The sequence below is a fragment of the Stegostoma tigrinum genome, chromosome 28, assembly GCF_030684315.1.
Source record: "Stegostoma tigrinum isolate sSteTig4 chromosome 28, sSteTig4.hap1, whole genome shotgun sequence".
Lineage (NCBI taxonomy): Eukaryota > Metazoa > Chordata > Chondrichthyes > Orectolobiformes > Stegostomatidae > Stegostoma > Stegostoma tigrinum.
In genome coordinates this window covers 16177143-16200023 of record NC_081381.1, presented here as the reverse complement: position 1 = coordinate 16200023, position 22881 = coordinate 16177143, and the positions used below count along the sequence as shown (strand labels likewise).

Here is a 22881-nt window from a genome sequence, read left to right as displayed (position 1 = left end):
GAAGTAAAATGCAGAGACAGATTGGATGGATTGCTTCATTTTTCAAGCTTGATAGTATATCATGCAACTTTTTTTTTAACTACAATGTATAATGGAATTAAAATGCAGCAATTCCATCCAATAGTTAAGGTCCTAATTTTTAAACGTGTTAAGTCAAACAAAGCTCCATGACTAACTACAGTTTTATGCTCTACTCTACGCACGTACCTCAGAACATTTTTAAAAATGGTTTACTGAGAATAAATTAGTACGGATAATAAGGTCTATATGGCAATATTCAAATCTGTTTCTGAAGGTTACAATTCTCTTATCTGAAACATGGTAATTTTGCAGTTAAGAAATTACAGCAGTCTTGAAATTATCAATGGTAAAGACAATAATTTAATACTATTTCAAATTAAGCTCCCATGGCCTTCATGAGATAAGTTACAACAAATAAATTGATAATGCAACAAAATGAAGTAGCTACTGGTCTTCAGTTCACATTCAGTCCTGGTCCTCCAGGCCAAGTTGGGCAGCTTTTGATTGGCATGGTAACTGAGGGTGACAGAGGGGCAGATATGAAAGTGGAGTGAAGACCACAAATTATATCAGCCCATCAAACATCCAAATCCTGCTCTAAGTTCTATGCCCTCATTCAAATCAACTTCTGAAGCCAAAGTAAACGGCAGGAACTGTAAACTGCTGTTTGTCTGCTTGGTTTATTTTTTAAACTTGATTTTTTTTTCACTTAAGTGATACATATCATTGAGAGTCCAACAAAAAGCATCTGCCCCAGTCTTCAGGAAATGCTGTTATTTAGAACTAACTGCTGATACTACGACTATATTAGACCTCTTTTCCCCTCTATCTGCAACAGAATTTCTCACTCCCACACCAATGCTTCCGGTATTATCCTTAGGGGCCCTCCTTTCTCTCATCTACCTGCTGGATTACTTCTTGACAACAATTTTGCAACACAAAGCATTAATTTTCACAATTACACTGATGACTCCTATCCTCACTGCACCAGCACAATTCCAACATTTGTTGCTAATTGTCTGACTGCTTATCCTATATTCTGAGCTGGATCAGTAGATTTCACTTCCAAATAACATCACAATGCCTTCATTCCCTGCTACAAACTCCATCCTTTAGCTACTCACTCCATCTCTCTCCCTGGCAAATGCCCAAGAATGAATCAAACTGTTCAAAGCCTTGATGTCATATTTGATCCCTAGAGGTGCTAGCACTAAGCATGTCTATTCCTACCTTCAGAACATTGACTCCATCTCCCCTCAGTTTGTCTAAATCTGAAACTAATTTATGCCTTCATTACTTCTGGACGTGGCTATTCCACGCCACTTCTGACCAGCCTTCCACAATCAACATTCTATAAACCTGAGGCCACCCGATGCCCTAGTTCCTTTATTCATCCATTTCTCATCCACACACAACTTTTATTTACCCATTCACCTGGTGCTCACCGACTGCCAGTAAGGCAACACTTCGATTTTAAAATTGTCATTTTTGTTTCCAAATCCATCCGTGGATCTATAGTTTGCTACACCTCACCCCATTTAACAAGGCTCCTCCAAGTTCAGTCCTTCAGATACATCTTCAGACAGGTGCCCTTATTTTCTGCTCAGCATTCAATGTCTTGTTCTTTTTAAAACATTCAATCTGATGCTTTACTGTTTATGAGGTTACTACCACTGGTAAGAAATGAAATGATCTGTGCTTTTTTACTCACCGTCACCCTGAGCTTTCAAGATCACCTGCACAACAAAATGATTTTATGCTTCCTGCAATCATTGGTCAAACGTTAATGGAAGATGATTATCTGAACAAAAGTCACAATTCAATATGTATCATACATTCTGAAAGCTCCTAATCTGAATGAACAATAGATATGCACAAAAATGGCCCTTTTATAGCTAGTGAAATTTCAGAGCATACTAAGCTGTTTTTAACAGTAAGCATAATTTCTGCTATCACTTATCTTGCACTTCATTATTTCAATGTGTCTTTCTATTGTTTCTTCCTATGCCTTACTACAGCACATTTAACTCCTAACTTCAAAATGTAATACCCAGAGCCTTTACAAAATAGCAGTCTTTGAGATGATTTGAAAATTTTCTCTGCTCAAACATATTCTTGATTTTCCCCAACGGCTTAAAACTGCTTACTGGGAAATATATACAGGAGCAGTTTCAGAATATATAGCGACAGAAATTTATTTAGCTGTTTAGACCTCCATGCACTCATAACAATCAATTTCAATTTTTTTTCACTGCACTTGAATGATATTCAGCAACAGACCAATAGAGTACTACAATATCCAACTCTTGTGTGAAAGAGACAAAAAGTCAGTAATGCCTGACACATTGCCTAGATGTTAAACTGTTTACAACTGCAGCATTGGAGGCTCTTTTCAGCTGGATGGTGAATAAAGCATACATACCACAAAGGCTGACAGACTAGCAGACTTTTCAGCTGCATGACAACGATACCAGATTGAAGAGGTTGAAGATACATGTTGAAATACCCTATATCCTCAACTTAAAACAATATGGACTGAAAAGACATCAAAATGGAAATTAGCCTTCTCCTACACAAGAAAATACATGAAAACTGCCAATGCCAACCAGACTAATGTTATCCTGATGACAAAATTAAAATGTGATAGATGTATTATAATTCAAAATATTTCTGCAGCAATTAAGACAAATCAACATAGTGTCAATGCTGGTAATTGATAATTAATATCCAAGTTGCCATTACGACAGTTAAGTTTTTCAACACTAATACTGTTTCAGCACTATTGGAAAATAACACTACGTATTCAATGGCCTTCAAAAGCATTCTTACATGCAACAAAAATCTTATCAAAAGGGTTTCCATGAGAAATCTTCAGCATATATCACATCACACTTAATGTTTAAAATCATATTGTTTTGATTAATTATTTGCCAATAACACATTCACATCCTTACACCAGTTGTCAGAACTGAAAACAGTAGAGATAAAAATGTTCAAATAGATTATTTTTTTAAAAACTTTGCACTACAATCCAGGGGTCCTGCTGGAATGTAGATATTGACTGTTAGTTTCCCTTGTGACCACACCTGAATGAATAGTCAGAGTGTTTGGTTTTATTACAGATGTTTTGACTCAGAGGGTATAAGTTTGCACATATCATGTTCTAAACACAAACAGAATAATAACGTACAACTCTGAGGCAAGCTGGAAAAAGCCAAAAATTACTGCAAAGGACTGTAATAGTCAAACAAATCAACAACTCAGAAGCACAGATGATTTACAATAGGAAGCAGAGACTCAAGCTTGCACATCCAGAATTTGACACTCACCAGTTTGAATTCTTGGATACTGCAGATAAAGTAAGGTGTGTTGGGGCGACGACTCTCTATATAAACACAATCTGATGAGAAAAGAAAAACAGAGGATTAAATATATAACTTTCAGGGACAAAGAGAAGCATTGCAAAAACTGAGGATACTTGTATGCTGCATGTTCAACAAGGCAAGGGAACTCAACATTTCAACTTTCTGGAATAGTCTGTCAAATCTGCGGGCTCTTTTGGAAGAGACTGTGATTTTAGCAGGAAGTTAAGGGCAGTTTTGTGCTGTGGATTCATACCCAAGAAACAACTAAAACGCATTTCACATTGAATTTCAGCTGACTTTAAAGACTTTCAACTCATCAACCCAAGATAGAATAAAATCCAAAATAAGAATTAACACCTGCCAAAGGGACAAAGACAGCTAGCATTTTCAATGCAGATGAAAGTATAAAATTACAAGGATACATTAGGAAATCAAAAAAAATGAACAAAAACTATAACAAACAGATTTCAGCATAATCAAATGTGACATCATCCACTTTAGATCAAAAAGGGACCGAGCACAACACTTTCTAAATAGTGAAAGGATAGAAGCAATGGAAGATGTAAAAGTTTTAGCAATTCAAGTGCATTTGAACGAAGTCAGGAACTTGATGACGGAACAGACAGTTATCTGAGATATCAGACATTCATGACTGATAGAAACAATAGAAGAATATAGAAATTTGAAGTCGACACTCATGCATCACTAAAATCCAAAATAAATAATCTAAAAGGCCATTTCAATCTGGTCTGCGTCTCAAGGAAAATGCAAAGGAGCAAAAACTATGCTTTATTTGTATGGTGACGGTGCAACTCCACCAACAGTACTGCATCAGTTACGGTACACTTTGGTTCAAGATTGATAAACTGGCCTTGGAGGGGTGAAAGAATTAAGAGACTTGTATTTATAAAGGGCCCCTTTGGACAGCTGGGTCTTCTCAAATGCTCTACAATGAAGTACTTGGGAGCTAAAATCACACTGAATTCCATCTTGAGAATTGAAGGACTACACAATGCAAAATATGTAAGGTATGCCTGTGCAGTCTGTTAACCGCTTGATTTAAAACTAAATGAAGGAAGTTTTGTTTGTTAGTGTAAAGCAGCACTTTCCTACAAAATGGTGTTTGGTCAATAACTGTAACAGTAAACATTTTGAAAATTAAAACAGGGATATTCCTTCAACTGGAAGATTGATTTTTTTAATGCAAGGTATTCTACTCTACAGGGATCTTAAACAATACCACAAACCAATTAAATATTATATGTTGTGTTTGAGCACACAATTGTATTTTTTTGATACATCACTTAATGAAATGTAAAAGGAAACCACAGCCGATAATTTATGTCCTGTGCATGACCAGTATGCTGTCAAGCACAGGCTAGAGGCTTTTTAATGCATATTTAGCTCATGGGGTATAACATTTCTTCGAATGATTACAATGTGTGAGAAGCTTTTTCTTGTTTTTAAAAAAAAAATCATGGATGGGAAAAGTCTACCTTAAACAACAGACTTAATTACAGGTAAATAATTCGATAAACAGGAAATTACACCATTTAATAACACAAAGGAAAACACTGCATTCAACTGTGGTATCACTATTGACGTTTCTTGAGCTCACTTCGTTTTCAGACCTACTTATACAGAAAGCCCAACCATAACTGCTCTGCTTGATAAATTGAGACAAGGCTACTTTTAAGAAAAATTATTGAAAATTGGGAACCTTTTGAAAACTGACATTGATAGTTCTAAATCACATTAGTGATTTTGAATACTTACTCACATACAGCACAACGAAAAGGAAATGAAATGACAATACAGTATTTACAAGCTGAAAGGTCAACTTAACTGAAGGCAGCTGGGGATTTACATTTCTTCCAGTACTTTCTAACTTTCCTCCAAAGTAAAGCTTTTACCACAAATACTGGTGCTCAGTTAGTAACCTCCAACTCAGTGTCCCAGGAGTCTTACACAGCAGACACTGATCCATCCAATAAAGAGAGACAGAAAAAAAACAAAAGGCACATGCTCTGGAAAAGGACAATAGGTAATCTCCCTGCTGTTTTTTGCAAATCAAACTTCCACATATAAATTCAAAAAGATTAACCCAGTTTTCACAGGATGATATCAAACAGGGACAAGGTAGCGCAACAGAAAATATAAACATTATTTCCATCCTGCAGTGAGGCTGTAAAAGGTTATTCTGCCTGATGAAATTAACATTTAGAGCAACAAATGTTGATGTAATGTAAATATTTTTGCTCAGCAAAAAAAGATAGGTTTCAGAATGTTAAAACAAGCATGCTGAAAACCTGGATCCAAATTGCACCATCAGCTAAAAACTTTACAATTTCAGCATTTGATTAAATTGTGGTGAAAGCTCAAGATTTACCAACTTACTACACCAAAGCTGCAAACAAGACCAGCAAGTAATCTTAATTTATCAGTTCAGGGGACAGACATGAAAAGCAGAGCAAGGAAAGCCCAAAACATAGCCTCTTTGATATGCTAAATAAATAATTGGTGGCCACATTCCATCTTTTACAAGGAAACATGGCAGAACCAGAATCAGAACAAAATATTGTTTTTGACCAACCTGAAAAGAATGCCACAACAGTGTAAGATTGTATTTATAAACATCACAAGAGAAAAGGATGTGGAATGCTTGTCATTAAAAATGGCCAACTGTTAGAGTTTTGGAGAAAGTTGGGTGATTAACATATATTTTAATTAAACTTTTTTTTAAATTAGTAACGGGTTTTTTTTAAAAGAGGGTTTAATGATTAACTTGCAAGTATTTCTACAGCCATTGTGATATCTTTAAAAATGACTTGAGGTAGCTCTGAGAACTAATGGATTTTTGAGGAGCATTTACAATAGAAGGTGAATAATTATGCATCAAGGTTTCTGTTAGAAATATCTAAATGCTTGGAAGCTCCAAGGATAAACTTGAAAATAGGGTTTTTTTTAAGTTTCAGTTTGGGACAGCTTTGCAGAAGTCTTTAGATGAAGAATGATGCATAAAGCAATGCTTCTGTCAAAGTGAGTAGATAAGAAAAATAGGATTCCCTTAGCGCTAGGGGGTTAGAATAGTTCCAGATCAGAATGTTTGGATAAAACCCTGAAGAGGTTATTTCAGGCTGAGAATTTTTAAACTAAGGTGTATGAAAATTCCAACTGAAGTTTAGTAGTATTCAACTGGAAAACAGTGGATAAATCAACCAATAACTTTTTTGGTTTTTTTTCATTGTGTTGACAAACTATTCATTGCACGACGCTTGTCAGAAGTAATTTACATACAAAAATCAAAGTAGCAGTGCAACAAACACAGCCTACTAGCTATGCGAGATTCACTTCCATCTGCAGTGAATGTCAAAAATCACACTTTGAAAAATGGCAGCTAAGAACGTAAGCAGTAGGAGTAGACTGTGGGGCCCTCTCCGTTTCATTATTCAAAATCATCACGGTTCACTTTCAGCCTCAATTCCACTTTGCCCTCCTCTGTAATATCTCCCAATTACCCAAGAACAAAATTCTATCCTCAAATTGAAACTTAATTAATGATGGAACATGCACAGCCCTCTAGAAGTGAAAAGGTTTCTCCTCATCTCAGTCTCTTTTCTCTTCCCTTTCTCCTGTTTCCTTGGCCCAGACCAATGCAAGGATGGTGGCTGGCAGACAAAGCAGGGACGACAGCCAGTGACCCAGAGTCGGGACAGCCAGCAGGCTGGGAGCAGAACAGGGAAGGCAGCCAGCGGACCCGGAGCAAAGATGGCTATTGGTTGGGAGCTGATGGAGCCTGGTCACACTACGTGGAAGCCATTAAAGAAAGGCTATAATGTCTATCTTTTTAACTTTATTTCTACTTTCCTATCTTATAATTACACTGTAACATGTAATGTAGTGTGGACCTTTTCTTTATATTCTCTACTTTTTGTACTTAAGACTTGCACCTAGGTACTTTATACTTAAGATCGTGCCTTTCATTCTGCTCCGGTTCTTTGGTAACTTGAGTACAATTCAAATTCTGTTTCTAGATGTTTGACCTCTTATCCAGAGACTGTGACCCCCAATCTATGGGAAACAACCTCTCAGGTCCTACTTCTTATTTTAAAAAGATATAACATTTGGATAAAATGTATATTTCCTATCAGCCCTGGTTGCAATTTTTAAAAAAGTATTTACATATTTAAGATAGATATGCACATCATTTGCACTCCTCATTGAAGACCTCTGATAGTATTAAACTGGTTGCGTGCTTTGAAACCACATAGATCACCCGACAAAGCTAAACACTAGAAACTGCAAATGCAAATCCAGGCCTCCAAATCCCTCTTTACCAACACCCGCAAGCTTGTGGCAAAATCGGGCCGCTGACTCGCAGACAAGTCATGCAACAAACTGGCATAGCGCACTCTCAGAATCGTACCTTACATTGTCACAAATACTGTCATTATAATTCTGGGATACAACTCTTCCACCACCGGGAGAGATCCAGCAGCAATGGCACGGTAGTATACACTTGGGAAGGAACTGCTACTAGAGTTCTCAATGTTATGAAGCCTCCGGCAATCAGATCAAACATAGGCAAAGAAACCTGCTGCGCATAATCACATACCACTCTCTCCTGAGTTAATGAATCAGTATTCCTCCATGTTAAATACTAGTTGGAGAAAACACTGAGGGTGGAAAAGATGCATAATGTATTCTAGGTGAGGGACTTCAATGTCAGTCACAAAGACTGATTCAGTTCAAGTCCGAATGGACAGTGCTGCTGGACTGCGGCTGTGGGAGGTGGTAAGCAAATTTACAAGGAAAGCATGCTTGACATAATCCTTACCAACCTGCTTGCAACAATTCATCTGTCCATGACAGTATTGACACTGACCACCACACACAGCTTGCTGAGACAACATCTTGTCTTTGTATTGAGGCTATCATCTATGTGGTGCAATGGCACCATCACCGTGCAAACTTCTACCTTATCTAGAAACTCAACACCGGGCAGCCACGAGGTGTCATGGGCCACCAGCAACAGCAGAATTGTACTCAAGCACAATCTGTGATGTCATACTCCAGCACATACCCTACTGTACCATATCAATCAAGCAAATGGACAAACCCTGGTACACTGAAGAGTGCAGGAGGACAAGTGAGAAATAGCACCAGGCATTCCCAAAAATGAGGATCTAGGTGAATTTACAACACAAATGTTTGCATATTAAACAGCATAAAGCAACAAGCAAAAGACAAAGCTAAGCAATTTCACAACTAATGCAGATAGCAACTGCAGATGCTGAGTCAGAGTCAATACAGTGTGAAGCTGGAGGAACACAGCAGGTCAAAACAGCAAAAGGACAGGAAAGCTGATGTTTCAGGTTTACACCATCAGAACTGGGGAGGCAGAAGGGAGCTCAGAAATAGAGGCGGGGTGGGGCTGGCAGAAGGCAGGCGGAGCAGGTAGGGGGTAGTGGAGATTGGTCAGTGAAAAGGGTAGGCACATAGGTAGGAAAGAAGTTGGACAGGTTGTGTCAGATCATAGAGGGGATGAGGAGGAAGGCTGAACATGGGATGAGGCTGAGAGATTTTGAAACTAGTGAATTCTACATCGAGGCCATTGGGTTGTAAGCTCCCAAGGCAGAATATGAGATGTCGTTCCTCCAGTTTGCATGTGGCACTGCAGGGTGCCCAGGATGGACATGTCACCAAAGGAGTGGGAGAGGAGTTAAGATGGTTGACAATTGGAAAGTGTTGTTGGTTACAGTGTACAGAGCTCAGATGCTTCGCAAACCAGTCACCGAGTCTGAGCTTGATCTCACCAATGTAGAGGAGACTACATCGGGAGCAACTAATACAGAAGGCCAGGTTGGAGGATACACAGGTGAATCCCTGTCAGGCTTTGAGAAGATTGTCTTGGGCCTTGGATCGAGGCGAGAAGGGAGATATCGGGGCAGGTGAGGCACCTTCTGCGGTTGCAAGGAAAGATACTGGGTGTAGTGGGATTGGTGGAGAGTGTGGTGCTGACAAGGAAGTTGCAGTCCATAAAACAGACAGATTGGGGTGGGGAGGTCAGATTGCAGGTGGCGGTAGAACCAGAGCATGATGTGCTGCATATGCAGGTTGGTGGGGATGAGAGAGAGGGTTAAACATGGGAACAGAACAGGGGTAGGGAGATCTCCTCATTTACAGCCTCATCGCATGTCTAACCCTCCGTCTCATCCCCGCCTCCTTGACCTGACACAACCAGTCCATCTTCTTTTCCAGAGATGATGGGAACTGCAGATGCTGGAGAATCCAAGACAACAAAATGTGAGGCTGGATGAACACAGCAGGCCCAGCAGCATCTCAGGAGCACAAAAGCTGACGTTTCGGGCCTAGACCCTTCATCAGAGAGGGGGATGGGGAGAGGGTTCTGGAATAAATAGGGAGAGGGGGGGGAGGCGGACCGAAGATGGAGAGAAAAGAAGATAGGTGGAGAGAGTATAGGTGGGGAGGTAGGGAGGGGATAGGTCAGTCCAGGGAAGACGGACAGGTCAAGGAGGTGGAATGAGGTTAGTAGGTAGATGGGGGTGCGGCTTGGGGTGGGAGGAAGGGATGGGTGAGAGGAAGAACAGGTTAGGGAGGCAGAGACAGGTTGGACTGGTTTTGGGATGCAGTGGGTGGAGGGGAAGAGCTGGGCTGGTTGTGTGGTGCAGTGGGGGGAGGGGACGAACTGGGCTGGTTTAGGGATGCAGTTGGGGAAGGGGAGATTTTGAAACTGGTGAAGTCCACATTGATACCATTAGGCTGCAGGGTTCCCAGGCGGAATATGAGTTGCTGTTCCTGCAACCTTCGGGTGGCATCATTGTGGCACTGCATGAGGCCCATCTTCTTTTCCACCAATCCATCACACGCTTCTTACTGAAGAGTCTCCACTACTCCCTACCTGCATCCACCTATCACCATCCCACCTACCTTCTCCCAGCCCCAAACACTGCCATTTATTTCCGACCTCCCGTCCCCCTCCCCAGTTGTGATGAACAGTGTAAACCCGAAATGTCAACTTTCCTGCTCCTTGGATGCTGCCTGACCTGCAGTGTTCCTTCACAACAAAGGGATCACATCTAACTTCTGCAGGCCTACCATATCTAGCCCAGAATGAAGGTGCTCAATGCAGGTGGAGGATCCACAAATACCCCCATCTTCATTGATGGGAACCGTACACATCAGTGCAAAAGAGAATGCTGAAGCATTTGGAATAATCTTCAGCAAGTGCAGCTGGATAACCCAACTCAGCCTCCTCTGAATGTCAGTCTTTTAGTATTTCAACTCACTCTATGCAATTTCACAAAATGGCTCAAGGCACTGTATGCTTCAACAGCTACATGGGCCCTGATACCACTCTAGCTCTCGTAGTGAATGCATGTAGTCCAGAACATGCTGTGTCCTAGCCAAGCTGTTCCAGTCAGCTACAACACTGGCATCTAGCTGATAATGTGAAATAATGCCCACTACGTAAACAGCAGGCCAATTATCATCCATCAGCCTAATATTGATCATCAAAGTGATGGAAGGAGATCACCTGCTTATCAATAACCTGTAATGAATGCTACCATTGCATTTGCCTGCCTCACTGCCAACTGAACGTGCATGCTAACCTTAACAGAATCCACCAGGATCACTCAATTCCTGAACACACTGTAGCCTCTGGTCAAATAAGGCCAAAAGAGCTGAATTTGCGCAGTGAGGTTACAGTAACTGACCTTGACATCAAGACTACATTTGGGTCTACTTGGCACCAAGGAGCTCTATCAAAATTAATGTCATCAGGACATCTCCTCAGCCTGGTGTCATACCCAGCATAAAGAAACATGGTTGCAGCTGTTGGAAGTCAATTCAACACCAGGTCATCTCTGCAGGAGTTCTTTAAGGTAGTGTCCTCAGACCAATCATCATCAGCTGCTTCATCAATTGTTTTCTCTCTATCATAAGGTCAGAAGTGGGGAGGTTTGCTGATGAGTGCACAAAAGTTTTGCATCATTTGTAATTTATCAGATACTGAAGTAGTCTTCATCCAAGAACAGCAAGACTTGGACCATATACAGAACTGGACTGACAAGTGGCAAGTAACATTTGTAGCATACATGCGCCATGCAATGTTCATTTCCAATAAGAATGAATCGAAATATCACCCATTAACATTACCAATGTTAAATCCACTGCTTTCAATATCCCAGAGGTTACCATCAGAATCTCAACTGGGTTAGCCATATAAATACTGTGGCTACAAGAACAGGTTAGGAGTCCTTCAGGGACTAACTCACCACCTGACCACTCAAAAACTGTCTATCATCTTCAAGGCAGAGAGTAGGGAATGTCAATGAAACATTCATTTAAGTAGGGAATGAGTGCAACTCCAACAATATCAAGAAATTCAACAGCATACTGTTCAAAGCAGCACACTTGACTGGTGCCAAATCCACAAATATTCAGCTGCTTCATCAGAAAGATGGTACATGCTGATGCTACTGAACCTGAGAGAAACTCAGCAAGGCTCCTTCATAGTACCTTACAAACCGACAACAACTGCTACCTAGAAGGATAAGGGCAGCAGATACATGGGAGCACCACCACTTTCAAGCTTCCCTCCAATCTACTCAAACCCCAATTTGGAAATGTATTGCTATTCCATCAGTGCCACTGAGTTAAAATCCTGGAATTGTCTCCCTAACAACAACATGGGTGTATCAACACCAAATGGATGACTATGGTTCAAGAAGGTAGCTCTTTAGTACCTTCTCAAGAGCAACTAAGGATCGGCAAGAAATACTGGCCAAACACGTCATGAACGGAAGGAAGTGTGAATGGAAGGTCCATAAAAGGAAGAATTCTTGGGCTAATCCCACACAACTCCAAAACTGTAGTTTCTGATTCAAGTTAATCATTCCTTCATTGGTCAAAAATCATCTATCAACACATTTACGAAGGGCCTTTGTTGACCCAGTCAAATTTATCAGTAACAAACTATTCACTGTGTCATGTGACCTATTCACTGTATCATGCGACCTACTCCCTGCCAAACAAGAAAAAATATTAAGAAATATAAAGGCAGAATTAGCAGTAGGTAAGAGCAGGGGGTAAGACAAAGGGGCAGAATTGGGGAGGCTGCAGAAGGACTCGGTTAGTCTAGGACAGCGGGCAAACAAGCGACAGATAAAATATAATGAGGGGAAATGTGAGGTTATGCACTTTGACCACAAAATCCTAAAACACAGGAGTAGAATTAGGTCATTCAGCTCAACTGGTCTACTCTGTGATTCAATCATGGTTGACATGTTTCTCTACCCCATTCTCCTGCCTTCTTCCCTAGCCCTTGATCCTCTTGCCAATCATGAACCTATCTCTGTCTTAAATACGCTCAATGCCTTGGCCTCATAGCCTTCTGCAGCAACGTGTTCAACAGATTCACCATCCTCTGACTGAAGGAAATCCTCCTTACCTCAGTACTAAAGTACTGTCCCCCTTCACTCTGAGGCTAAAACCCTCGTCTCTTCTACTGGTGGAAACATTTCTCCACATCCACTCTATCCAGCCCCTCAATTTTCATTACGTACAGGCTCAAAGTCCTCAACTGCTCCTGAAATGACAAGCCCTTCATTCCAATGACAATTCTTGGAAACCTCCTCTGGACCCCCTCCAATAACAGCACATCCACCCCTGGATATGGAGCTCACAACTACCCGTAATATTTCAATGCAGTCTGACCAGAGCATTTTACAACCTCAGCAGTACATTTCTGCTCTTGTATTCTAGCTTTGTTGTAATGAATGCTACCACTGCATTTGCCTTCCTAACTGCCAACTGAACGTGCAGGTTAACCTTAACAGAATCTTCCAAGTCCCTTTGTGCTTCAGTTTCCTGAAACCTTTTCCCATTTAGAAAATAGTCAATGTCTCTACTCTTCCTATCAAATTGCGTAACTCACATTTCCCCACCTGGTATTCCATCTGTCACATCTCTGCCTACTCCCCCAGCCTGTCCAATTCCTTTTGTAGCCTCCCTGTTTCCCCAACAAGTACACCTACGTCAGACTCCTGCTCATTAACTACAACTCTGCCTTCAACACGATTACCTCCTCCAAACGCCAAGGCCTAGGTCTCGGCTCCACTCTCTGCAACTGGATCCTCAGCTTTCTGATGCATAGACTGCTTACAGTGAGGATGGACAACTGCACCTTCTCCACAATATCACTCAACACTGGAAGCCTCAAGGATGCATTCTCAACACCCAACTCCACTCCTTGTACACCCAACACTGTTCTGCCAAACTCCGAACAAACGTGATCTTACAAGTTTGCTGATAAAACCACCATAGTAGGGCAGATGTCAGTGATGAGTCAGAATACAGGAAAGGGGTAGTGGGCTTGATGTGGTGCAGTGACAATCTCTCACTCAATATCAACAGAACTAAAGAACTGATTGTTGACTTCAGAAAGGAAAGAGCAGAATACACCCCCCTCTATTGCAACAGAGCTAAGTTAAGTGGGTTGGCAGCATAGATTCCGCGGAGTGACGATAACTGACAACCTGTCTTGGACTTCCCATGTAGATATGATGATCAAGGCGGTACAATAACGCCTCCTTATCCTCAGGCAACTCAGGAAATTTGGCATGCCCATAAGGACTCCAATCAACATTTACAGATGCACCACAGAAAGCCTACTATTTGGGAGCATAACGACCTGGAAAGGCAACTGCTCTGCCCAAGACCATAAGAAACTTTGAAGGGTGTGTGCACAGCCCAAACCATCATGGAAGTCAAGCTCCCATCCATGGCCTCCATTTACATGACTCTCTGCCAAAGACCCATTCCACCCTGGTAAAGTTCTTCTACAACCTCTTTCATCAGGCAGAAGATACAGAAGGTGGAACACACACACCTGCAGGTTCAAGAACAGCATCTTCTCTACTGTTATTAGACTGCTGAATGGACTCTATAACTTCAAATAATGTTGATCTTGCCTACTGCACGCCCTGGACAATGTAACCTGTATGCCTCTGGCCAAGTTTTTGTCCACATTGACCTTTATGTCCTTGCTTACTATGGCCTAACCGTACTGCTCGTAAACAAAGTTTTTCACTGTACTTAGGTACATGGTACAATAAATCAAATCAACACTACCTGCCCCTCAGTATATGTTTCTTCAATGTGCAAATATAGTAACAATGCACTCTGTTCCTTCGTGCAGATCGTCAACGTACACATAAATAGGTGCGATCCAAACAGTGACCCCTGCAGAACTTCACTAGTCATCAACTATCATCCTGGAAAAAGACCCTTAAAAAAAACACAAACTCTCTGCTGTCTTTTGCCAGATGGCCTCTATCCGTACCAGTACCATGCCCCAACACCATAGGCTCTAAAAGAAAGTAAGAACTGCAGATGCTTGAGAATCTGAGATAACAAGGTGTAGAGTTGGATGAACACGGCAGGCCAAGCAGCATCAGAGGAGCAGGATGGTTGACGTTTCAGGCCTAGAGCCTTCTTCAGAAATCTCTCTCCCACGTGCACTTGATCTCCTTTTCTAACTTGTTTGTTACTTCCTCAAAGAATTCTAATAGATTGGTCAGGCATGACCTCCCCGTGACAAAGCTGTTATGACTCAGCCCTATTTTGCCATGCACTTTCAAGCACTCCACGATCTCAGCCTTAATAACGAACTTGAAAACTTAACCAACCATCAAGGTCAGGCTAACCAGCTTATAGTTTCCTGTCTTTTGCCTCCCTCACCTCTTAAACAGGGTGTTACATTAGACAAGGTAACAACCGGCTGCTAACTGTAGGATGTGTTTCCAAGCAAAGAGCATACTGACTAACAACAAATGCTGGAGATGCCAGGAGGTCAGACAGCATCCATGGAAAGACAGCAAGCTAATGTTCCGAGTCATCTAGACTCCTTATCAAAGCTGAAGTGAATTGTGAAGAGATAACGGGAACTGCAGATGCTGGAGAATCCGAGACAACAAAGTGTGGAGCTGGATGAACACAGCAGGCCAAGCAGCATCTTAGGACCACAAAAGCTGATGTTTCGGGCCTAGACCCTTCATCAGAAAAGGTGAAGGGGGCAGCATTTCAGGGGTGGAAGTGGGGTGGGTGTAAAGTACTAGTGAACAAAGGATGTTGATAGCTCATATTTAGTGATCAGAATGTGAGAATCCAGAACAATGGTGCGTCTAACCGCCAGACTTCAAATAGCAGAGAGAGAGAGAGAGAGAGAGAGAGAGAGAGAGAGAGAGAGAGAGAGAGAGAGAGAGAGAGAGAGAGAGAGAGAGAGAGAGAGAGAGAGAGAGAGAGAGAGAGAGAGAGTGAGTGTGTGTGTGTGTGTGTGTGTGTGTGTGTGTGTGTGGGTGGGGGGGGGGGGGTAAGGTACATAGTAACAGAGAATGCACAAGTCAAATAAACTTGTCCATTCTGACTAGATATCCTAAATTAATCAATCCCATTTTCCAGCATCTGGCCCATATCCCTGTTTATATTCCCTTTTCATGCCACCGTCCAGATGTTTTTTTAAATGTTTTAACTGTAACAGCCTCCACCACTCTGGCAGTTCATTCCATACACACACCACCCCCTGCATGAAACTGTTGCCCCTTAGATCCCTTTTAAATCTTTTCCCCCGTCCTCACCTTAATACTACGCCCTCGAGTTTGGTACTCACCCAACCTGGGGAAAAGACCTTGGCTATTCGCTGTATCCATGTCCCTCATGATTCTTTAAACCTCCATTAATGTCATCTCAGCCTCCGATATCCAGGGAAAACAGTCCCAGCCTAATCAGCCTCTCCCAAAATATCAAACGACCCACCCCAGCAACATCATTGTAAACTCTAAGATTCTAAGCCTTTTCTACATCCATTTAAATTTAACAACATCTTTCCTACAGCAGGGAAAACGGAATTGCAAGCAGTATTCTAAAACTAGCCTAACCAATGTCCTGTATTGTCACAATGTGACATCCCAAGTCCTATACTTAATGCACTGACGAATGCCTTCTCCACTACCCTGTCTCCCTCTGACCCAAGGTCTGTCTTTGTCAACACTCCCCAGGGCCCTACCATTAAGAGTACAAGTCCTGAACAGATTTGCCTTACCAAAATCTAACACCTCACAGTTATCTAAACTAAACTCCATCTGCCACTCCTCAGCCATCTGATCAAGGTCTCGCTGCATTGTGAGACAGCCTTCTTCACTGCCTGCTGTACAACTTAGAAGGGAAAAATGTATACTCCAGGTACCACGAGTGACCTAACTTGGGCTCCAGGACCAGTGAAGGGTCTAGGCCTGAAACATAGACTCTCCTACTCCTTTCATGCTACCTGACTTGCTGTGTTCCTCCAGCTCCACAATGTATCAACTGACTCCAGTATTTGCAGTTCTTGCTATCTCTACATAGCCAAGCCATAGCTTTCGGGGAAGTATGAAACGGCCATCATTTTCTAAAGTGTTGGCACACTATGATCCCAAGCAAGGTGTGGTAAATACAATACCTCTCCGTACAGCACTGGGGTAGTCTTAGCTCTCATGAGGCCGAATGGAAAGGAATGCTCAATAGCGTATGCATCCAGGACTTCAGCTACTGCAGAGTATAAGTACGCCCAGACAGAAAAGCAAAGTTTGGTGGTCATATTTGGAATCAGGAAGTTCTACTAATACATTTACGAATAAAGAGGTGGTAATAGTAATGGAATGCTAACCACTGCTAGGTCTACTTGAAGAGGACAAGACAGTAGCATCCATAGTTTCAGGATTAATTCAGCGGTGGGTTCTCATACTAACTGCATATAATTACAAGTTGGTATATTGTCCGGAGGCCAAGAATGGGAAGAAATGGGAGAAAAAAAACAAAGTAAAGCTAATAAAAAGGGGAAGAAATAGGAGTTGGTTCACAATCTGAAGGTGTTGAGTCCAATGTTAAGTCCAGAAAGCCATAAAGTACTAAATCTGACATGAGACATTGTTCCTCCAGCTTGCTCTGTGATTCACTGAAGCACTGCAGCATGCTGAGGACAGACAAGTCGGCATGTGAGCAGGGCACAGTGTTAAAGTGACCAGATATGGGAAGGTCGGGGTCATGCCTGTGCACAGCCTGTGAGGGACCTAACAACCGGAGTTGGTGTTCTGCAAAGCCATCACCCACTCTGCGTTTGGTTTCTCCAGTGTAGTGTAGGCCACACCAGGTGCAGGGAATACAATAGACAAGATTGGAGGTGGTACAGGTGAAATGCTGCTTCATCTGGAAAGACTGTTTAGGCCCTTCCATGGTGAGCAGGGAAGTGAAGTGGCAGGTGTTGTACCTTATGCAGTTACGTAGAAAGGTGCCATAGGAAGGAGGGGTGGCATTAGTGGTCGATGAATTGACGAGGGTGGCGGAGAGAATGATGCCTGCAAAATGGAGATATGGGAGTGAGGAGATGATGCATTTGATGGTGGCATTCTGTTGGAGTTACCTGAAATGGCAAAGAATGATTCTTTGAATGCGGAGGCTGGCGAGATGAAAAGTGAGGACAAGAGGGGCCCAATCACGCTGTTGTGAATGATGGGGAGGGGCAAGGGTGGAAGCACAGGTGATAAGTTTGATGCAGTTGAGGGCCCTGTCAATCAAGGTGGGTGGGAAACAATGGATGTGGAAGAAGCAAGCCATGGCAGCAGTGGCATTTTGGAAGGTGACATCATCTGAACAGGGACTGGAAGAATGGGGTGGAGTCCTTACAGGACGTGGAGTGTGAAAAGCTGTAGCGAAGGTAGCAACAGGAGTCAATAGCTTTGTAGTGGGTGGCAGTGAACTGTTCAATTAATATTAAAAGCTAAGGACTTTAATTTTAAGATGGAAATAAAACTGACTTCCAAATGTTTGTCAGTAGCTAATGAATTATGTAGTTCAGCTAATAATACATTGTGGATTGCCTGACAAAGTTCATTTCTATGCATTACCTGCCTTTTACTGTAGCACTCTTAACACAAGTCGTAACTGTCCGCAGTAAATTTAATATCAAGTTGCTATAAGCTTTGGCTAGGTTTATTTTTAAAACATTTAGAAATATCAGCATGCTGTTTTTGCTGGAAGATTAACAAATATATCTGAAACAACGTAGTGCACTGTATCCAATTTATATCCGTTGTTATCTACTCAAATTCTTAGTGTTATCTCTAAGTATTTTTATCCCAGCTTCCTTTCCACCAATTAGACCCCCACTGCTACCTCCCACTACCAAGCTTTTAGTCTTTATCTACAGTGGCTAAATATGCTAAAGATGCAAGATTCTTTGAGTCAGAGGTCAATATTACTCTCACTGACAATAATTGACTAAAAGGGTCTGTATTTGTTTAGCAGTTAGAACAGAGTTAGAATCCTTGTGTTTTGCTGCAATATTCCACCTAAGCTAATACTTAGGCCCAAGTAAAAGTTCAATCTAAATTAGTATTTCAGCTCAAAATACATGACTTCATCTTACTTGACTATTTTTTCTTACCCATGTAAAAGAAAGTGAATTTCAAGTCTTAAAAGAAATGAGCCACATTCACAGACCAGTTGTAAAATACTGTTTGTTCAGACATTATACTGGCTCCAAAAGAAGAAAACCTTTGCTTACACTTGCTGGAGCCCACATTAATTCTGTATTTATGATAGTCACTTGTAAAAATAATTTTTAATAACTTAATCCTGAAATCAGGATGGCATTTACCCAGAGATTACCTAGATTAAACCTTGTTGTATTGTGCAAAAGATCACAGCAGCCAGCTGATCCACCAAATATTTCCAGCTTTTCTATTTTTTTCAGGTTACAAGCATCCACAAACTTTATGTTGCTTACGTTAATGAAGACAATGTTGAAGAATCAAATCAGAATGAAACTGAGTACTACAAAGACACTTCCAAGGATTCATCACTTTGTTATCTTAAAGTTAATATGGTACCAAAGTGTGGAGCTGGATGAACACACCAGGCCAAGCAGCATCGAAAGAGCACAAAAGCTGGCATTTCAGGCTTACACCCTTCATCAGAAAAGGTTTTCTGAATAAGGGTCTAGGCCCGAAACATCAGCTTTTGTGCTCCTAAGATGCTGCTTGGCCTGCTGTGTTCATCCAGCTCCACACTTTGTTATCTCGGATTCTCCAGCTCTGCAGTTCCCATTATCTCGGATACTATATTAACTCTGCACCTTTTGTTTTCCAGTTCTCCCCTAAGGATAGCGATTCCTACCATAGTATAGTCTATTCACAGTTCCTATAGTACAGCATAAATATTCCTTCAAGCAAATGTTCTTGCATAAACCTAGAATATGAAATACACAAAACATTTCAATTCCAAGGAGATATAGACAATCTAAGTGAATGGGCAAAGATCTGGCAAGTAGATTATTACATGAACAATGCTAAGTTGTCCATTTAGGCAAGAATAATAAAAAAGTATTTTATCTAACTGGCAAGAAATTACACAGCTCTGAAATGCAGAGGGATCTGGTGTGAGAGACTGGGATAAGGACATAGGAGATTTGAACTTGATATTAAGTCCTGAAGGTTGCAGGGCCCTGAAACAAGCTCGCTGCTTTTCCACCCAGGTCTCGCCTTCACCTGGTCTATCTCTGACTTCTCCCTTCCCTTCCTCAAAATCTGTTTCCATTTTTGGTATAGGTTGGCCATGAATGTCCATTATAAACTCACTGACTCTTGGTTATCTTGACTACACATCCTCATATCCTGCTTCCTGCAAAGACTTCATTCTATTATCCTGGTTCCTCTGTCTCTGTCGCATCTGTTCTTATGATGCCGACTTTGACAAGGGGGCCTCTGAAATATTCACTTTTACCTCAACCAAGGATTCCCCACCACTGTGGTCGTCAGGGCCTTCAGCTGCATCTGACCCATCTCCTGCACTTTGGCCCTTACCCCCTCTTTTCCTTCCTGCAACAGCAAGTGTCCTCTCGATTGCTCAGCTACCATTCCATCAGTATCCATATTCAAAAGGATCATAAATCACCATTCCTGCCTGCTCCAGTGGGATGCCACCACTAGACACATGTTCCCCCCTCCCCTCTCTTGTCAGCCTCCTGCAGGGACTGTTTCCTTTAGGACATTTTGGACTACTACTCCTCCACTCCAAACACCTCTCTACACCTCCTGGTAGACTCCCTTGCAATCGCAGACGGTCTAACACTTAGCCATTTACTTCCCCCATCTACATTAACCAAAGCCTCAGCCACAGCTTCCATGTATGCAGCTATTTACGTACACTTCACTCAATCCAGTCTTACTGTATTCACATTCCTAATTTTAACTTCCTCTACATTGGAGAGACGAGGTGCAGACTGGGCAACTACTTTGCAAAACACCTACGTTCTGTCTGCAAAAATGACCCTGAATTTCCGGTTGCGTGCCACTTCAACAAACCATCCTGGCCAACGTCTGTCTTGGGCTTGCTACAGTGTTCTGTGCTCCAGCAAAGCTAACAGCAAGCTGGAAGAACAACCCTCATTTTCTGCTTGGGAACACTGCGGTTTTCTGAACTCAATATCAAGTTCAACAATTTTAGGATTTAAGCACCTTGTACCACATCCTTAGCCCAACACCAACACACCAGGCCTTGTCAGCACATGGGCTGCTACCATACACAACCCATAGCAACCACTAATGGTCCCCATTAGCATCTATTAATTCACCCAGGCTGATCTTTACCCATTCCTTTGTCTGCCCAACTGCTTCTCTGGCCTCCAACCCCACCTATCATGTACTCCTCCTTCCTCTCCCCAGATCTGAAGATAGTTCCCTAAATCTGAAATGTTAACTTGTTCTCTCTCCACAGATGCTGTCAAACCTGTGGAGTTGATCCAGCAATTTCAGTTTGTTTCTGATTTCCAGCATCCGGAATTCTTTGGGCTTCCCATCTCTGCCCATTTTTAATTCCTTCCCCCCCATCCCACCCTCAGCATAAATGCCAATCTTTTCCTAACTACAATCAGTTCTGAAACAGGGTCATGGACCAAATGCTAAGCCTGCTTTCTAACCAGAGAAAGCTGCTGAGATTTTTCAGCAATTTTTCTGGTTGTGTTTCTGATTCCAGCATCTGCAGTTCATTTTTTACTGGAATGGGTAGGAAGGTAACAGTGAACTGGTGAGGCATAACAGTTGGATTTAGAGGAATAAGAGACTGAAATTTGATTGACGGTAACAAGACCACTGTCAGCTGGGTGTGGAAAGGTTGTTTCCTCTTGTCGGGATGATGAAGTGGAGATACCAGTGTTGAACTGGGGTAAACAAGGACAAAAAAAAATCTCAACACCAGGTTATCTTAGAAGAAATTCTAACATTCTGTATGGAAACAGACCCTTCAGCCCAACAAGTCCACACAAACTCAGAGCATCCCACCCAGACCTATCCCCCAATAATCTACCTGATCTACACATGCATGAACACTACGGGCAATCTCAGCATGGCCAATCCACCTAGCCCGCATATCTTTGGACTGTGGAAGGAAACCGGGGCACCCAGAGGAAACCTCGGCAGACATGGGGAGAATGCGCAAACTCCACACCGACAGTCGCCCAAGAGTGGAACTGAACCCAGGCCCCTAGCGCTGGGAGGCAGCAGTGCTAACCACTGGCCCTCTGTGCCATTATGATCCAACATGTTTATTTGGAAACGTAAACTTTCCTTCCTCAGGCGTGGTGTGAGAGTATAAGACACAGAATTTAAGAAAAGCAATAACCCTAAAACTGGCCACCTCTTGTTGAATCTTCGGTCAATTAAGAAAGAGACTACTGATTAAAATGCAAAATCCAGATTCGTTTTAAGTCAAGGATAATGGGAACTGCAGATGCTGGAGAATCTGAGATAACAAAGCGCGGAGCTGGATGAACACAGCAGGCCAAGCAGCATCTTAGGAGCCCGAGATAATTAAAGGTTTTATCAATGTATATGGAGACGATGTCTTGGGTCAGACAATGCATTTTAGAGTTGAGGTCTTGCTTAGGATCTGTGGTCTCTTTCCCAACTGATTAAAGATTTAACAATAGATAGCCAGTTTTAAGCTTGTTACTGTCTCTCTCTCACACACACACACACACACACACACACACACACACACACACACACACACACACACACACACACACACACACACACACACACACACACACACACACACACACACACACACTAGGCCTGAGGAAAGAAATGAACTCCAAAAGCTTGCATTTTCAAATAAACCTGTTGGTCTACAATCCAGTGTCGTGTGATTTTTGACCCTGTCCTCTTATAGGAGAATTTACAACTAGAGACTACTTAAAACCCTTAATTCTAAGACACAGACTAAGTGTCTTAAGAACTCTATTCTACAGAAAGCCGTAGAAGCTGAGTCTTTCTAATGCAGAGATGGATTTTTGATTCTGGATAAGCAAGGTAAGTGAAAGGTTATCAGGGGTGGGCAGGTCATTAGCACCTTGTTAGCCATTATGGTGGAACAG

The 22881-nt window shown here is 41.9% G+C and overlaps 1 protein-coding gene across 7 annotated transcripts in view; it reads right to left on the bottom strand.

The window, feature by feature from the left end:
• The window catches only part of rerea (arginine-glutamic acid dipeptide (RE) repeats a), a 685623-nt gene that overhangs the window by 502446 nt on the left and 160296 nt on the right, over window positions 1–22881 (bottom strand). For all 7 annotated transcript variants that reach the window (XM_048561799.2, XM_048561803.2, XM_048561804.2 and 4 more), the window contains exon 3: window positions 3351–3421. In XM_048561799.2, the coding sequence (XP_048417756.1) occupies window positions 3351–3421 (71 nt within the window). The remainder of the gene's footprint in view (window positions 1–3350; window positions 3422–22881) is intronic.